Source organism: Panthera uncia (assembly GCF_023721935.1).
Source record: "Panthera uncia isolate 11264 chromosome B3 unlocalized genomic scaffold, Puncia_PCG_1.0 HiC_scaffold_1, whole genome shotgun sequence".
NCBI lineage: Eukaryota > Metazoa > Chordata > Mammalia > Carnivora > Felidae > Panthera > Panthera uncia.
The window spans coordinates 28,557,675-28,576,502 of NW_026057582.1; the positions used below are offsets into that span (position 1 = coordinate 28,557,675).

The window sequence follows — 18,828 nt, forward strand, 5'->3', positions numbered from 1 at the left end:
TTACAAAGCCCTTTACAAAGCATTTTCATTTATAGCATTTCCTTTGGTCCCTACCAGAGCCCTGGGAGGTGGAGAAGGAAGGAAGGGATAAAAGTGGAATAAGCCTACTTTATATGTTAGGGAAATCAGGCTGTGGGCAGAGCCAAGGAAGGTTTACTGTGCTGCTCACATATCTGGGAACTGACAGTCTCATTGTTGGTGAGACTGAGTAAGAAGTTATTTTATGAGTGTCTGGCCCTTTTGTCTACAGACATTTACTTTGAGCACACTGGCCTCCCAGTGGCTGACTGTGGAGCAGCTGGCATCACAGCTGGCTTTGGACTTGCCCCATCCTTGGGCCTGCCATGACCTGTAGGGGGTGGGAAAAGGAAGAATCCTAGGGCTGGTGGTTTGCTGGGGCCAAGTACCCACCAGTGCCTCATGTCCTCATGTCTGTCTACGATTATTTGAAACATTTCCTTGGACTCTGCCCTCATGCTTGGGGCAGAGGCTGAGGTGGCTGTTCCAGATCTCAGGGTGGTGAAGACCCAGAGCCCAAGTCAGCTAGGGTCCGATGGGAGGGCCCTCTCTGGAAAAAGTGAGCACCAGCTTGTTGAGGATGTGCCCTCCGAGGCGTAACCATATCCCGATGTGGCAAAAGATCCTAAGTAAGTTGGGCTCACCCAAGGCAGGCTCATTCTCCCGTGCCAGAATCCAGGCTGGCAGTAAACATCCAGGCCTGGAATAAATAACTTTTCGAATGACAGAGCTCTTTCTCAGATGAACTGGTTTCTCCTCTTTGGGGGATCAGATCTACTGCTAAGCCAGCTAAAAACAAAAACCCCAATGCCTTGGGCCAAAAGTGTGTCATTTCCATATACTGTTCTGAGTCCCGACTCCTGGGGCCAGGCTTTCAGGCTGTACCACCACACCAGCCTGCCACCACAGGTTGTGAATGAAGATGCCAGGAGAGTGCCTGAGAGTAGGTGATAAGGAACCTAAGCCTCGGACCTCAAAGCGTCAGGGTCCATCTAGAGAATGCTAAGCAGCGTGTATCATTCTCTTCCTAGAGGCAGCTCCCATTTGAAATGGAATTTTTCACACAAGCCAAAATGTCAGAAAAGGGCCTTCATCCAGGGCCTCAGCTAGCCTGGATGGCATCTTTGTGCAGCAGTAGAAGGCGTCCCCTCTGGGCGGACATTTATAAAAAATGATGTCCCTTTTGGTGGGTTAGTAGAGCTCAAGCTGGATCTCAGCCACTCTCTGTCTGTCCCCTTGGCAGGTCCCCACCTTTCAGCGGCTCTGCCTCATCGTTTATAAAATGCAGTTTCCAGCTGAGAGGACTCTTTCCCTTTTTTTGGATATTATGTCTTCCCCAGCACCGGGTCAACTTGGACAATATTGTAAAATGACTGTCTCTTATTTTTACTCCTTTTGATTTGGGTTCAAAGAGAATGAGGTGTTTTGGCAGGTAGTTTTGAAGGTGACTCAGAGTAGAGTCATGGTCAGAGTCCCCGGACCATTTGCCGCAAATTCCTAGAAGGTGAGGACAGTCAGGTGGGGTGAACGAAGGCCCACCTTCCCAGGGACAGAGGAGAAGCTGAAGGAAACAGAGATGGGGAGAAAGGCTAGGGATTGCCTCTCTTCGACACACTGCAGTGGAATTAGGTATAACCTTGTTGAAGGTCAATGCTTAGTACCTATCAGTATCTAAAACGCCCATGCCCTTTGACCTAGAAATTCTGCTGCTAGGAATTCATCCTATAAATAAATAGATACTCCCAGTGTGTAAGGTCACCCATTGTGACATTGTTCATAACAGCAACAACAATGACAACAAAGAATGGGAACAACCAGAAGGTCCATTGATAGTGGACTAGTTAAATATATGGTACATTCATAAAATGCAATACTCTTTTGCCTTTTAAAGAAATGAGTAGGAAAAAAATGGAAGGATGTCGAAGATATACTACTAAGTGGAAAAAGAAAAGCAAATTGCACAACATTATGTGTAATCCTTTTTGGGCAAACCTTGCTGAAAATCGATAATCAATTTGTCCAACCTGAGCTGAATCTCTTTAAATTTATGGAAACTAGAAGACTAAGTTTATGTTGAAAGAAAACCAATGAATGAACCAATCAATCCTTGGCACCCCTCCACCACCCAGCCCCCGTGATGCCATCCTCTCGTCTCTCTTCCCTCCCAGTCTCCTGCTGTGAGTCTCCTGAGGTCCCCTTGACAAGCTCCAGGAACGTGGTTATGTCTGTGACACTTGGAGCCTCCCTTGGGCTCCACCGTCAGCACCCTCATTTCCTTGGGGGAGGGGGAGAGGAGTTCCCCTGATTTGTGAGAGATGGGGGCACTGGCCCGGAGCAGAATTGTCTCAAGGCACGAGTTTCCTTCCATGTCAGTCCCCCCTATGGATAATGAGGAGATGCCACAAGCAATTTATCATGCCAACACCCAGCTTGTACCTCTTGTCTTCCTTTGTGTCTCTGCCTGAATCCTGCCAGCGGTGGGCAGCTTTCAGTAACAGAGGCCATCAGGTAAGAGTTGTCCTTGACCTCAGGTCTGCAGAGCTGAGAGCTCTGTCAGGAAACCGGGTCGGGGCAAGGGGAGAGGGTATAGATCCCAGAATCTTGAGGGCCCCTGGAGAAGGTTTGAGGACAGGGCTATAGAACCACCTACCTGTGGTTCAGCGCCCCCCCCCCCCCCCAAAGCACAGAGCTCATCTGGGCTGAGGCCACATCTCAGGACAGGGAGTGGGGAGGTGATCATGGCTGCCACTCAGTCACTGTTCAGAGTGAAGTTACACACTGTTGGGCACACTCATCCTGTTGCTCTCATCCCATCTCCCACGGTGTGAATATGCCATCCTGCCTGCGTTTCTTTACTACTTGCTGAAAATAAAAATGTGTCTGTGTGCGGGTGGGATGGGGCTGAGAGCGGGGGAGAGCTCTTTGGGACTTGAAAACATTCTGTGTCCCTGGACCTATGTGTTTCTCACGCCTAACATCACCCCTCCAATCTGTCTTGAATAAATATCTTGCAACCTCCTACTTGCCTGGGCGTCTGAAGGACAACACATACAACATTATTTCTCTCCGCTGACTGACAATGGAGTTCAGTGTTCCCTGCAGCTTGCACTTGGCTGCAGAGGCGAATGCAAGGTGTTTCAAGGCGCAGCCATCACAATTCGTGCAACATGAGGACTGGAGCAGAGGCCTGGTGCCAGAGAGGGGCCTCCCCTGGACCATTTCCCCAAGAATGGAGCTCTGTCCTTGCGAAGGGGGAGCTGAGCTGGCAGGAGAGAAAGGTGGATAGTAAATATCCACCAGAAGGCCCTGAAGCAGGGCAGATGTTGGGCAAAAGCCAGCTGATTAAAAAAGAGGCCTTTAACTCCATTTTGTGCGTGTGTGTGTGTGTGTGTGTGTGTGTGTGTTTGAATGAAGAAAAGAAAAAGGCTGGGAACAAACTTTTACTTGTGTTTCTCTGTATTAAATGCTTGGATGGTCTGCTTAGATCAATTTAGCATCTTCCAACCCCAGACCTCTTGGTCCCCCTGGTCTAGGGAAGATTTTACCTTCGTTTCAGAGGTTGGGGAACTGTGGCACTGAATCAGGAAGTTAATTTCCCAGGGGGTATCAGCGGTGAAGCCAGGGAGAGAACCCTAAGGGGGAGTCTGTTGGAACTGGTGCCATGTCACTCCAGGACCCAGCACACACATTCATGGCGGTGTCCTCAGACCAAGAGTTCTTTTCCGCCAGATGTTCATTCTGCTCCCGGAATGTACCTGAGGCCTTGTAAATCCCTTCTGCTTCAGCATACTTGGGGAGCAACATGGCTCTCTGCCACCCTTGCCAAATTCCAAGGGTGATGGGAGGGAAGGCAGCCAGGAATAATAGGGTGTTCTGGTTATTTCTCCTGTGTGTGTGTGTGTGTGTGTGTGTGTGTGTGTTTTGCCTTTGGCAGCCACTCAATGACTGGGGATGAATGACCAGGATAGTCATCACCACACGTTGTTGGGGGAGCATGAGCGGAAGGGCAGGAACCCTGGGGGGATGGTAGCCCCGGGTGCCTCAAAGAAGAGCGTGTCCTAGCAGACCAACAAGCAAGTCACAGAGATCCTCAGGAAAGTGCTCCCAAGTGGGGGCCGTCCAGGCAACGGGGCTTGAGTCCTGCCTGCTTGGGCAGGGGTTGGGGGGGTGCTGCTTTGCCTGCCTAGGGTGCTGTCCCTGCCACACTGAACCGCCAGAACTCTCCAGATGGGAGCAGGCTGCGGCCAACTTCCCCAGCTTTTGCAAATCCTGCATCTTAATTAGTTCCCTACTGCTTCTGTACATGGCCCACATTTTAATAGTCTCCAGGCTTCTTCCACCATTTGCTCTCTGATGTTCGGTGTGATTTCTCTTCTCCTCGAGACAGTCCCCCTGATTCCTCCAGCACCCTCCCGGTCCGGGAACAACTTAAGGAACGCCGATGTGCCAAGCATGTAGCCCGAGATTGATGAGCCTGTCAGCTGGCTCCCTCTGCCCCTCGCCCTCCCTCCTTCCCGGGTGCTCCTCACGGGGATGAGCCAGGCGGGGGTGGGCGAGATGGGAGGCGAAGGAAGGGACCCGTGGAGCCCCCGGCCAGGTGTGAGCCAGTGGACACCGTGACCTTCTCCTGGCCCGCAGAGGAGTCTGGCTGTGTCCTTCCAAGGGAGAAGGACGCTCCGGCTCCCACCCACATCTGTCAGTGCTTATCTGGCTCCGCACGGGGGGTGCCTGAGCTTGGTACAGCTGGGAGAATGGATGCCTTCAAGTGCATCAGGGGGAAATGACCAGTCATTTATCTCCTTCCTGCGGTGTCAGAGCCCGCAGCCATCCATCCTGGAGGCTTGCAACGGCAGCTTCTTCAGCTCGCGTTGGCCTCAGGAGCAGGAGAGCCAGGGAGAGGTGGGCAGGCCGCTGCGGACCCCATACTCCTGTTGCCTTCCTGGCGGTCTGGGGGACCAAGCCTGGGCCATCTCAGCACTGCTTGCATTCCACAGGGCTGTGGGAGCTGGGTCTGGCAGCGGACACGGGTGGCAGCTGGGAGTGGGCTGGATGGTGTGCAGAGCTGCTGTTGACTTTCCACGGTCACCTTTGCCATCCCGCCCCGCAGAACCGTGTTCAGAGCATGGGTCATAGGACCGAGGAGCCGCCCTGTGTCGCATTGCCCATTCACTGGGGTCTCTCCCCGCCAGAAGGTACACGCTTTGAGGGCAGGGACCCACCTGTTTCTTCATCTGCGTTCCTAGTGCCTAGCACCAGGCTTGGCACATAGCAGGTGGATGGGAAAGATTTATTCAAGGGATAGAAGAAAGAAAGGTGCCCAATGTTTGATGTTAGTCTCGGAGAACATGGTTTATCTCTTGGCACCCCCATTTCACAGATGAGGAACACCGAGCAGAACCCCGTGGCAGCTGACCTGGGCTTCCCTTCCAGATCCTGGCCTGGCACGTGGAGCTTTTGCCATCTTGCCTCTCTTTGATTTTAGGCCGTAGGGGCCTTCGCTATGCCCTACAGCTGTGCTCTGCAGGATAAAAGACACCAAACAGAGATCCCAAGGCCTGGGTTCAAGTCCAGACCCCTCTACCTACTGGCTGTGTGATTTGGGGCAGTTACCTAAGGACTCTGGCCTTCGTTCTTCATCTGTGAAATGCACACCATGGTGGCTGTTCAGCTCACGTCACCGCACTGTTCTGAGGGTCACAAGGGAGGGTGGGCCTGGAGGGCTTCCACTGCGATGCCATCTGGGCTGCATTGCTGGGTGGGCCGAGGGGGGCTCCGCTAACACTGTGTCTGTCTCTAGCCTGTTGCAGGAGTCACTGCCCAGCTCAAAGAGTGTGTGCTGTCTGGCCTGGAATGGGACTGCATTCTGCCTTTGAGCCTTTTAAAAAGCCCCAAGTCTGGTACCTTCTACACTGAGGTACCCAAGCTTGTAAAACTTGCCTCTTATGTCCCAGAACTCTGGCATCTGTTGCCCAGGGCACAGAGGTCAACTTGGAAGGCTTCCTCCCTGCCTTTACTGACACCTGTCAGCCCATGGTGTGCTAGGCCAGGCCTGTCTGACTGGCTCTTTTCTCTCCTGCCCCTGGCCTAGGCTGGTCTACCTTCTTCTGGAAAGCCATTCCTCTGTGAATTTGCCCTGGTGTGGCACCATACTTTGGCCGCTCAGAACTGGCCACCTGGCCTCTGCACCTGCACTCTATCCTGGTTCACCGTGTGGGGATGCTCCCTACTCAGGGGTCAGGGGACTGCTCCCAAAATGTCCTGCCCCCTGGATGTATCTAGAAACCGGGATGTAAGTGCCATGAAGACAGGGCTCGTTTGTGCCATTCTCCTGAGCACCAGGATCATTGGCGAGGACCCACGCATATTGCAGTAACTCCCAACTGGTGTCCACACTCTGCCTTTCCTCCTTCAGTTATTTTCAAAGTGATCGTCTTAAGATACAGGCATCATCATGCCGCTCTTTGCTCAAAACTTCCAATGGCTTCTGATCACACTCAGAGTGGAAGCCAGCCTCCTCTCAGTGGCCTGCATGGCCCTTCAAGGCCCTTGTCACTCTTAACTGGTCTCCTACTCTGCCTCCTGGCTCACCGTCCTCCAGGCAGATGGGCCCCAGCCTCAGGGCCATTGCACTGATGGCTCGTGTGCCTGGAACATGCTTTCTTAGATATTGGTGTGCCCCCTTTCCCCTCCTCAGGTTTGTGTTTTCCTAGCCACATTTCAGGGTGTAATCACCCTCCTACTTCCTCGGGTACTCCAATGTCCCCTCCTTTACTCTGTTTTTCTCCAAAGCACTGATCACCATCTGTTGTGCTATAGGCCTCACTCATTTATTTTAGGTAATTGCTCTCTGCACCCTCCCCCCCAACTAGAATATAGTTTCTATGAGGGCAGGACTTTCCCTCTCTTGTTCACAGCTGTGTCCTCAGCCCTTAGAATAGAACCTGGTACACAGTAAGTGTTTAGGAATGATTTGTCCAACAAATGAATAGGGCAGGGCATTTTCCATGTGGTTCTGCTGTGGTTTCCAAATCTGCAGGACAGTGCCTGCCCTGGAACTGAAGCAAGGCTGGCATCTCGCCTTTGAGCTCTGTCTCATCTCAACCTCCTCTGTCCTCAGCACTGCTCTGGACTTGGCCTCTTGGCTTCTTTCTCCCTAGGCCCATGCCCAGGCTGGGGGAAACGCTGCCACACCGCCTCCAATGGTCTGAGAGTGTCAGAGAGTGAGGGGTTTGCCGGCAGGTGCCGCCACCCTGGAGGTGAAAGGAAGGCACTCACATTGGTTAGCATCACGCCCCTTGGGCAGACGCTCTGCGTCCCTTGTCTCCTTTGGCCCAGAGCAACACCGGGAAGTGGGCTTTGATCCCCTAGTTTTACAGATAAGGAAATCAAAGCCCAGTGCGTGGTTTAGGGTCCTAGAGCTGAGATTTCACTCCTGAGCAGCCTCTTGCACTCCCTGGTTGTCTGTATGCCCTTGTACTATCTCAGCGCTCCATGTGCCTGCCACCATCTTCCCCCCTGCCCCCACCAGGCATTGACCTGGTCTGCCAGCCACTGGTGAGCTTCCTTTGGCAGTGTGGGCGTTCTCCTGTGTCTCAGGGGTGGGGAAATGCTCATCTGAGGTACTCACCCCTGGGTGGTGTGTACGAGGGCCCATCCTTGCCATGTTGGCTTGGGGGTGAGTGGGTAGGCACACCAGAGAGGGGAGACAGAGGCCATATGGGGAGACCAGCAGCCCTCCTGTTGTATGGATATCCTGGGATTCTAAAACAGGTGGTAGTTAGGGCCTGCAGGGTGCAGCCTGGGTGATGGGTCCTCAACGTGAACCTCACCCATTTTGAGCTTTATGAATCACAAAACGGGGAGTCAAATGCAGCCAAGACAATGGCGCCCCTGAGGAATGAGCAAATGGATTCCCGGGGAATCAGGGCTTCGGTGTGCCCCCCACCCCAATCTCTTCTCCTGTGTGGTGAGAGATAACACTATCCACCCCCCATTCTTTCTCCCCATGAGTCAGAGATTCTGATGGGGATGAACGAGATAATGATTCTTAAGCTCCTTGCTTCTCGGTGTAAGTTGATGTATAAATCCAAGGAAATATGATGAGGCTTAACTCCTTAAAATAATAAGCACTCAGAAGAGAAAACCGCACATTTGTATTTTTAAAGAAAAACTAGAGGCAGGTAAAAAAAAAAAAAAAATCTGAGCCCTCCTGATGTAGCCGAGGATTGTGTGCCATTGTCTGTGGGGGTTCCTCCCTCCCTTTCGCACCATTACTCTGTCTCCAGGCCCCTGCGTCAGAGAGAGCCCGTGATGGATGGACGGATGGATGTGCCTTGTCGGGGTGTTTCACCACTATTTCCCTTGGGGCAGTCTGTCTGTTGGCAGAGCACAGCCTCCCGGAAGATGGTATCTCGTGCAAACTCGACAGCTAACAGACAGCTCCTCTCTTTGTGTATTTCCCCAAAGAAGAACTGTCTTAATCTGTTTTTTATATGGCATATTTTATTATAATCCATATATGACTTGCAGGTTCCCAGTCCTCCACCCTGAGCCAAAAAATGCATGAGGAGTCAGAGACTCTGTGAGCCTGTGACATCCAGGCGTTTGCATTTTTAAATGGCCTGGGATTTAATTACTCACTGTGCTCCCATGTTGCACTTTCGGGTTCATCTCGCCCGCATCCTGTTAATGAGCTCAGTGGCTCCAACAACCCAGTGGAAGCTTTGCTCTCAGTGTGTTGGGTGGCAGGCTTGGGGCACCTGTGTCAAAAGCCTGTGGCTTTGATTTCCACCCGAGAGGATGGCTGCCCTGTCCACAGCCCTGGATAGAAGCCACTTCTCTGGCAATGTTTTTTGTTTTTTGTTTTTTGCTTTTATTTGTGCACTTTTTACTTGGAGCATTTTTCTTTTTACTTACTTCCTTCCTTTCTTTCTTTCTCTTTTCTTTTCTTTTCTTTTTTTTTAAAGACTTCCTGTGCTTCAATCCTTGTTTGTCTAAGAGGTTTTTTTCTTATTTGGAAACCGATTTGCTTCGGTTTGCACAGAAGCTGTCTCTGGTGTGATGGATCGTGCTGGAAGTCACCCAAGGAGTATCTCTGTTCCCAATTAGAAGTGGAGGCAGCGCTGCTTACGGGGGCCCAGGGAGGCGGCTGGCTTGGGTGACAGCTGCTGCCGCTCTGGAGAGAGTAACGATCCGTGGGTTTATATCCTTGTGTATAAAATCAGGCTAATTTAAAGATGAATTATGTGTGGGTTTTGGACCGTTTTCTTTACGTGTTACATGTGTGATGGCTCTTGTCAGGTTATGTGATCCCCAAATTTGTGCGAGGGTCAAAATGAGTATGCTAATAAAGAATTACTAAGTCCTATCTCTAGATGGAGTGTATTAGAATAAAACAATCAATGAAATCCCTGAGGGCTCAATAGGGAGCATGTCTAGGATGTATGTTGTGCAAGAGCTTGGACCTGTTACCTTGTTTTTCCCTTCACTCTGGGACCTCCTGTGGTCAGGAGCCAGGGAATGTACCCTCTGCCAGTTTGTTGGGAGGGCACTGGTTGGCCTGTCATTCTGACCTTGCAAGCCTTACCCAGAGTGCTTTGAAACCGGGGTTTGCCAGTGGTCAGCTAGAACGCTGGCCTGGAATGGTGCTCAGCTGGGTATGAGGAAGGCTGCATTAAGAGCCATACTTAATGTCCTTCCATGTTTTTGGGAAACAAAATCATAGCCTATGTTCCTTTTAATATTATAAACTATCAACCTGCACGAATTTGGTAGCCACTAACCACACGTAGCTATGAAACCCTTGAAATATGGCTAATCTGAATTGAGATGTGCTGTTAAGTATAAAATTAACACCAGACTTTGAAGACTCAACGCAAATCAAAGAATGCGGAAGATTGAATTATTTTTTTTTATATTTGTTACACACTGAAATGATAATGTTTTGGATGTAGTGGGTTAGAGAAAATATATTGAAATCAGCTGCACCTGTTGCTCTTTGCTTTCTAAAATGTGGCTGCTGGAAAGCCTAAAATTTTGTAAGTAGCTTGCATTTTGTTTCCATTGGACATTAAAATCAGGATTATTCTAACTTTGATAATAGTTACTTGCAGCATTTACAGGGCCCTTGGACCATCCCACATTCTTTACATATACGATCGAATTTGGAATGATAAGTTTTGAATAGAAAAACCAAAATCAAAACAAGAATTGATAAGCCTCATTTTCCACTCTGTTTCCACGCTGGGTTTTTTTGTGGCTCTTTCAGAGTTTCCTTAGGCAGTGTATTACCTTGTTTAATTTTCACACCAACCCTATGAAGTACTGTGATCATCCTTATTTAACACATAAGGAAACAGAGACTCGGAGGTCTGAGTCATTAGCCTGTGGTCCCTCAGCTAATACAAGGCAGGGTGGGAGCTTGACGACAGGGGCATCTGAATGCAGAACTTCTGTGTGCCGATCAAATATTTGGTAATTAGGCAAGGAGGATGCCACTAGGTTTCTCCGTGACCCTGGGAAGGGCTCTTTATATTTCTGTGCTACGCTTTCCTCCCGAGGGATGGGCTGCTAAAGGCTATTGGAAGTCCCTTCTGGCTCTTTGCATTTAGGGAGCCCATTTCACTGTTCCCAATTTGGTTCTCTTTTTGCTCTTGGTTCTTTTACCGTGCCCATCTGGTAAATGACCAGAGGACCAAGAGAGTAGACTGAATTATGGAAAAATAGGATGGAGGAGTATTTAGCAGGGGAGGAAGAGGGAGAAGGAGAAGGAGGAAGAGAAGGAAGTTCACAATGGATGGAAAGTTCCGTGTGGGGTCAGTATTGTTGCAGAAGGGGTGAATACCACATGGAAATGTTCATATAGAGCAGAGCCCAGAATCATGACACAGACCTGCCCTCAGCTTCAGCAACGATCTGCCTTTTGTTTCGAAATATGAAAACTATGGAGAGAGTTTAGAGATGTAGTGGAAATGCACAAAGGTTTGGAAAAGGGCTCTTCGAGGAAGAACCAAAGAGAGACAAGGTGACGTCTATATAAGCTAGAGAGTATGTGAATGGATTCTGGAGGCAGATTGGGGTCCAGGCTGGGCTTTGCCCCTTAATAACTATGTGACACTAAACAGGTTCTATACCTCCCTAAGCTGCAGCGTCCTCATCTGTGAAATGGGATAGTAACTGTGCTCACCTCTTGGGTGGGGGTGGGGGTTAAACAATACATAGCAATACCAGCTGCCACAGTTTGAATGTTTACTATGCACCAAGCACTCTGCATGTACACAAACATGTCAACGCCCACTGAGGCTCATCCTGGGCCTGCAGAATGCTAAATAGGATACATAAAGTGGGGCTCTCTTCATGATCTCCGTGGCCTCTAGGAAGGATCCTTTGGCTGCATTCGTATTCTGCTGTGTGGCTTTCTGTGAAGTTACTTAACTTCTCTGAGCCTCAGGTCACTTGTTTATCAAATGAGATGATTAAAGCAGATGATCTGTAAGGCTTTTTTCCAGCTCTAAAATGCTGTGCAATTCTGGAAATAGGATTTGTTTGGTGCTGAGGAGGCTAAGGGGGATACTAAAGTAGGAACTTCAAATATATATATATATATATATATATATATATATATATATATATGATTATGATAAATTCGAAGGATGGTAACCAGCTGTTCTCTTTTCACCGAGGACAGGACATGGGGCAACATGCTTTCATTGTTTTGTATCAGACGTTTGGAAGCCTTTTTTTGACTTGGGAGGAAGAGTAGGCTCTGGAGTTGCACGCCCTGAACTCATTAAAGCAGTCAGTGGACTGTTTCTCTGACGTTCAACTTTAACATAACTTCCTCACGTAGGCCTTCCCTGACCCCCGATCGAAAGTAAACCCCCCCCCCCCCCACAGTGTTCTTCCTTCACATTTCCCTCTGTTGTTTCCCCCTATTGCACTTATGACACTTTGTAATTGCATATTTATTTTGCGTGCTGTGTTTAGTGTCTCCTTAGATTGTTAAGCACCCAAAAGCCAGGGCCGTCTGCATTTGGTATACCTCCCGCGGGCCTAGTGGTAACACCGTGGTTCTTTGTAAATACTTGTTGAATGAATAGGGATATGGATGACTTTCAGAGGTGGTTGATTTGGTGGTAGTACTTCTTGATGGAGGTGGACCCTTTGCTTGCCTTTTTTTTTTTGGTAAGAAAAACCCCAAAGATCTTATCTCTCCAGGAACTCTAGACGCTGTTTCTCCTTCCCACCATTTTCTCCCGGGGGGTTGGTTTCTTCAGTTTTGCTGGGATACCGTAGCGCCTCTTTCTTGTGGACTGGTCAGCCTACATCTGGTTCTGAGGAGATGGAAGGGGGTGGGTAGAGTTCCCTCTGAGTCAGAATAAAGCCCAGCAGAGGAGGACTTGATTGTGCTGTTATTTCCATTTTCTCCCCCCCGATCCACTCTTCATCCTGGGGCACTGACCTTTAGCCTCCTTTATCCTGGGAAACTGACCTTGGTATGCTGCATCACTGAGGCTCCCTTGCCTTCTGGCGTCTAGTTGAGGTTGGCCAATGGGAGGGCAGAGGAGGAAGACAAGGATGAAAGAGAGAGGTTGGACTTGGTTCTTTCGCCCATGAGCTCACTGAGGCTGCGAGTCACAGATCTGTCGAGATTCTTGCAAAGGCTCTCCCTCTGTCCCTCCATGAATAGCAGCGGTAATGGCTCCCCACTGGGATGCTTCACCCTTCCATGTTGTTCCCGTGCTCCTGCCCACACCTCTGTCAATAGTTCCTACACTAAACTCTCAATTCCCCCTACACCTAGGCCATTTGTTCCCCCTGACTATTTTCTCGGGCACCCATCCCTCATATTCCTGTATTCATCTTACCTGATAACAGGATAGGAGCCAAGCCTCTAATTGCCACGGGAGTATGAGGTACAGAATTAGAGGAGATTGGATGAATGTTTTGTAGCAAATCAAAATATGATCACCTATACCTGAGGTTTCGGTTTTTAATTTAACAAAAACAAAACAAAAAATCTTCCTTTGGGTTAAGAGTTTGGGGGACATCTTGAGAAAGGAATTCAGCTTCTTTCTCTTGGTCTCTTCCACACCTAGGGCTGACTCTGGCTGCCACTGCTCAGCGGGCCCTATGACCTCAAGCCCTAGGTAGCCAATCAAACTGTGACGTCTTCAGAAAAAGTGCCCTGGTGTGCAGGCACTGCGGCCCCCAGCCATTGATCTGGGGTCTGTTAGGTATCTGTGCTCCCTCTTCTCTTCCCTTGGCTTTAGTGGTCTTTGTATCCCTTGATGAGAACAGCCTCTCTGAGGTTGAAACAGCTTCTTTTTTAAAATTAAAAAAAATATTTTAAAATTTTATTTTAGAGAGAGCACATGTGGAGGAGAGAAGCAGAGGGAGGGGGAGAGAGAGAGAGAGAGAGAGAGAGAGAGAGAGAGAGGGAGAGGGAGAATCTTAAGCAGGTTCTACACTAAGTCAGTGTGGAGCCTGACTCAGGGCTCAATCCCGTGACCCTGGGATCATGACCTGAGCCGAAATCAAGAGTCAGATGCTCAACTGACTGAGCCACCCAGGCGTCCCAGAGTAGCTTCTCATGGAGCAACCTGGAGCTGGGCAGGCAGGGTGGCTGAGGGGAGGTCATGGAGTTGCCAGACAAGACTTGGGGTAGAGGGAGAGAACGGTAAGACTCGAGGCTAATGTTGGTGTATTGCTGTAGAGTTTTCAAAGCACTTCAAGGTAAAGCAACATATTTATGTCCCACAAAACAGCCCTGTGGGGTACTGGGCATTGTTACCCTCACTCTCTAGATGCACCTTGCCCGTAGTCACTGTCCATCTGGAACCATTTCTGTGCTGCCTCTGCTGTCTGTGCGGGTATCGGCAGGGTTGGAATCTGTCTCTGGGACTGTGAACAGGAGATGAAAAAGCCGGACCCAACTCCGGTGTTCCTGTTCCACCCAGAGGAGAGAGCGCAGGCTGTCTCTAGCCCTACCCAAGGCTTCTGGTTCCTGCGTGCCCTCAGGGCCACCCGCTGTCCCTCCTGTCCCTCCTGCTTCTAATGACCTGACCCTGCTTCTCTGTCCTTACTTTTCAGAAGTGGAGCTGCCCCTGAAAAAGGATGGCTTCACCTCAGAAAGCACCACACTGGAAGCCTTGCTCCGTGGTGAGGGTGTGGAGAAGAAGGTGGATGCCAGAGAGGAGGAAAGCATTCAGGAAATACAGGTATTTCCGTGCCCGCTGTGGGGAGTGTGTCCAGAGCGTCACCATTGTGCTTCCAGAACTCTGGCACTGGCTGGGGGTCCTCCTCCCAAACTGCCCCATGGCATTGCTGCTGGGAGACTCGCAAATTCTTTTCTAATTTAACCTGTCCCCCATCCCCCAGAAGAAGTCATTATTCCTCTCCCTTCGTGTCTACTCAAAATATATTTTTTGCTTGCTGTGTGCCAGGCGCCGTGCTGGGTCCTGGGGACACGATGGTGAACCAGATAGAGGGAGTCCTTGCCCCTGGGGAGCAAACAGTCCATAGTTCAGTCTTGAAACCTCGGGGGTCGTCTACACCAGCTTGTCCTGAGTGAGCCCTTGCCCTCCGCTGCCACTTGCTCACACCCTGTACTCAGCTCTAGTCCACAGCACCCTCTCCTCCTTCAAGGCCAGTGTAGGAGTCACCCTTCAGGCAGGGCTGGTGGGTCCTGTCCCTCCCTGTTTGTTTAGCACCCTCTGTTCCCAGCCCTATGGGGCTCTTCCTACTCAAGATTTTAATGGTGCACTCTCACCATTTCTCATTTATCTGCCTTGAATCTCTGGTCTTGAATACAACGGTTGGCACAGAATATTGTAGTAATATTAATTAATATAAATATTAAACAATAGCATTAATAATTAAATATAATTCAATTGTTAAAATCAAATTACATTTATATTAAATGTATATTTTATTATACTTTATATTTTATGTGACACATATTATATATCATATTACATATTTATTAATTGTATATCTAATTTAATGTTTAGTATTTGCATATTAATTCATTGAAGTTATAATTAAAGCAATAACAGTTAAAGTTTTGGTTTGCTTCCTAAGTACCAGCAAGTCAGGGCGTTCCACTGAGTCAGGGACCATGCTGTTGTGTTCACCGTCGTCCCCTTGGGGACTTGCACGTGCCCGGCAGTCGAATCTCCATAAAGATGTAGAACGAAGCAGTGAATTGGCCTCCTTCTCTGCCATCCCGTGTTCAGATGAATGGTCAGGTCTTCTCCATGTCACAACGTGGCTTCTATTGGCTGCCTCCTCTCCTCCTGAGAGTTACAGCCCTAGTAAAAATCCTTAATAGCTGTAACCTCCATGCATCTAATGCCCCTTGGAGTCGTCTGTCACACCCAACGGTCAGTTCATTGGGAATCCTGTGAGCTGTGCCCACAACCCAAATCCAGAGCACAGACTCTTCTTAACAGGTCCCTCTGCTACTGCCCTGGTTCCGGCTGCTGTCATCTCTGGTCTGAAGGGCTCCAATTATTTTCTATTAAAAAAATATGTTTTTAATGTTTATTTATTTTTGAGCGTGAACAGGGAGGAGCAGAGAGAGAGAGAGAGAGAGAGGGAGACACAGAATCTGAAGCAGGCTCCAGGCTCTGAGCTGTCAGCACAGAGCCCGATGCGGGGCTTGAACTCATGACCCGTGAGATCATGACCTGAACCCAAGTTGGACGCTCAACCGACCGAGTGCCCCTGCAATTGCCCCTGCAGGCAATTGCTTTCTAAGTGACGCCCTTGCTAGTGGCTGAGGGGGAACCCTTTAATACCTAAGTTGGATCCTGTTGTTACTGGGCCTGCAAACTTGCACAGGCTCCTGTTGTCCCAGAATAAAAAGTCAAGGCCCCTTACCTCTCCGACTCGGTTGCTTCGCCTTTTCCTTGCTCACTCTGCTGCAGGCACACTGGTGTCTTTTTGCTCCTTCTAGAACACACCAGGCACTCTCTTGCCTCGGGGTTTTTGCTCGGCCCATTTTCTCTGCCTGCAGAGTCCTCTCCCCAGACCTCAGCTGGGCCCTCACCCTCCCCTTCTTCACTTTGTGCTCCTGTCTCTTCTCTATGAAGTTTACCCCAATCACTGTGTGTGCTACCACATCCTGTGTCCTCCCTGCCCCCCAGCGCCCCCGATTCCCTTACTCTGCTTTCTTTTGCTTCTTCTTTTTTTCTTCCCATAGCTTTGATCGCTATCTAACATACTTTGTAATTTGCTGATTTGTTATGTATTGTTTATTTTCTGTTTTCTTCCAATAGAATGTAAACTCAAGGGTGGGATTCTTTGTCTGTCTTGTTCACTAATATATCTGGAGCATGCAAACGGTGCCTAGCACGTAGTAGGTACACAATAAATAATCTCTTGAACGGATGTGCAAGTGAACAGATTCCTGGGAGTCACCCCATCCCCCGTCCTTCTCCTCTCTAACATGTCCTACTTTGCTAGCTGATCTTTCATGCCGAAAGAAAGCTCAGCTTGTGCCAAGCCCTTGTTTAAAAAACTTAGCTGAAACACTTGTTTCCTACTAGGTCAATCCAAAATGATGCGTCTGATCTTCTTGGGGCTCCTCTCTCTGCTCCTAACCTAGTTTTCAGGCTTATTTCCCCTCACTCCTGAGCTCCTCTCTTCTTCAGTCTTCTTCCCTCTGTGCCTGTGGTCATGCTGTATCCTTTATGTGGTGAATTTTTTCTTCTACTCTATGTGTACAAATTCCACCCATCAGTTAGGCTCAGCCCCAATACCACCTACCTCATGAAGCCTTTCTTGATCGCCCCACAGCCAGAGGGATCTCTTCTTGTCACTGACATTTAGGGTGCCTAGTCCTTTCTTGTTTGTTTTTTTCCCTATTCATGTATTCCCCTCTTTCTCCCAGATTTTGGACTTTCAGGTCTTTGAAGTTAAGGTCTGTCACATCTGTATTGTGCAGTTAGCGTTAATTTCACAGAATCAGTGGAAGGGACAGAGCCATTGCCCAGAAGCCCTGATGCTCTAGCGATAGGTAGTCTCACCCTTTCAAGCTGGTTCGGGTTCTTCTCAGGCAGCCTTGGGCCAGTATATGGGTCATCACTGTGGAATTATCATCATCACTAACATCTCCTATGTAAATGGAATGTCTGATATGTGCAGAGGTGGGCTGCCATCTACTGTGCTGGAAGCCAAAACCAGGACCATGAGCCAAATGAGTTTACACATTCTTATTGGCTTTGGTTAGTAAAATAAGGCACATATGTAGTGTATAGACTGTACTTGTTCCATTTTTTTAATTCATTCATTCCACCAAAGTTTATCGAGTGCCTCCTCTAAGCAGGCACTGTGCTAGGTTCTGGGGAGACAGAGAAGCCAAGAGAGACCAGTCCCATCTGTTCACCTTTATATTCTAGTATGATCTATAGACAGAAAACACATAAACAAAGGCAATAATTGTGTTTCAGGATAAATGACCATGAAAAGAACAGAGTCTGAAGATTCAATATGAGAGGAGGGACAGATTCTAGGTAGTGTCCTATGGGAGATAAGAGATTTAACCTCAGTCCTAAGGGATGGGAAGGAGCAAGTGAAGTGAGGCTGTGGGGAGGCGCTTTCTGGGTAGAGGAACGGTGTGTGTGAAGGCCTCGAGATGGGTCTGAGCTTGTAGTTTTGAAAGAACAGACAGAAGATGCAGAACTCATAGAACTCAATAACAACAACAACAACAACACCCCCAAACAATTCAATTACAAAATGGTCAGAGGACCTGAACAGATATTTTGCCAAAGAAGACATAGAGATGGCCAACTGAATGGATAAAGAAGATGTGGTATATATACACAATGGAATACTACTCCGCTCTGAAAAAGAATGAAATCTTACCATTTGTGACAACACGGATGGACCTTGAGGACATTATGCTAAGTGAAATAAATCAGAGAAAGACACATACCACACGATTTCCCTTATATGTGGAATCTAAAAAACAGAACAGACAAAACCAAACCAGACTTATAGATACAGAGAACAGATTGGTGGTTGCCAGAGAATGTCAGATCATGATGTTGTTCACCTGAAACTGATGTAATATTGTAGGTCAAGAAATAAAAAGAAAAACGGGAAAAAAAATTTCGACAGAAGGCCTGTGTGGCTTAGAGGACCGTGCCGGTGGGGGGAAGGGCCTAGAATGGAGTAGGAGGGGCCGGCAGGGTCAAACCACTCTGGCTTCTCAGGACATGATTTCATGGGAGTGAAAAAGGAAGCCATTTTAACCAGGGGAGCGAATATGTGTTTCTTCAAGATCCCTCTGGCTACTGCCTGGAAAGGAGACTGGACACGGGGCCGGTGGGGGGAGGGAAATCAGGAGGCTTTGCAGTGTTCCAGGCCAGAGATAATGGAGTCTTTAAAAGGCATTCCTTCTTCTTTTTTAAACACAACCACAAACCATTGTTATCATCACCGTAAAGACTGTTTAGAGTAACAGGGAGAAAAGTTATTTTAAAATGTGTTTATTTTCCAGATAATGTCCTTGGACAGAGAATGCAAGTATGTTAGTGGGGGATCAGCTGCATCTAAGTTGGATCCCGGCCCTCGACTCCTCTGCACAGGACGCCCCCTCTGCTTCCTGAGCCCTGAATGCGAGCTTTGTTTGTTAGGGACTCCTGGCTCCTCCCTAGTTATGCAGAGAGGCTTCTGGGTGTCGGGGCCACATTGCAGGAAATGCAAACACACTGGGGTGGCTGCTGTCACATCTGAAGCCTGGGGCACAGAATAGGGGTTCTCAAGACACAGGGAGACCAATGGGAAGAGGGAGGGAGAAGT

The 18,828-nt window shown here is 48.9% G+C and overlaps 1 protein-coding gene across 4 annotated transcripts in view; it reads left to right on the top strand.

Annotated features, from left to right (window-relative positions):
- DPF3 (double PHD fingers 3) overlaps nucleotides 1-18,828 on the top strand; it is a 256,781-nt gene that overhangs the window by 132,384 nt on the left and 105,569 nt on the right. For all 4 annotated transcript variants that reach the window (XR_007453669.1, XR_007453668.1, XM_049612521.1 and 1 more), the window contains exon 4: nucleotides 14,110-14,237. Coding sequence is in view for 2 of the 4 variants with exons in the window: in XM_049612521.1 (XP_049468478.1) it covers nucleotides 14,110-14,237 (128 nt within the window). In the remaining 2 variants the exon portion in view is untranslated. The remainder of the gene's footprint in view (nucleotides 1-14,109; nucleotides 14,238-18,828) is intronic.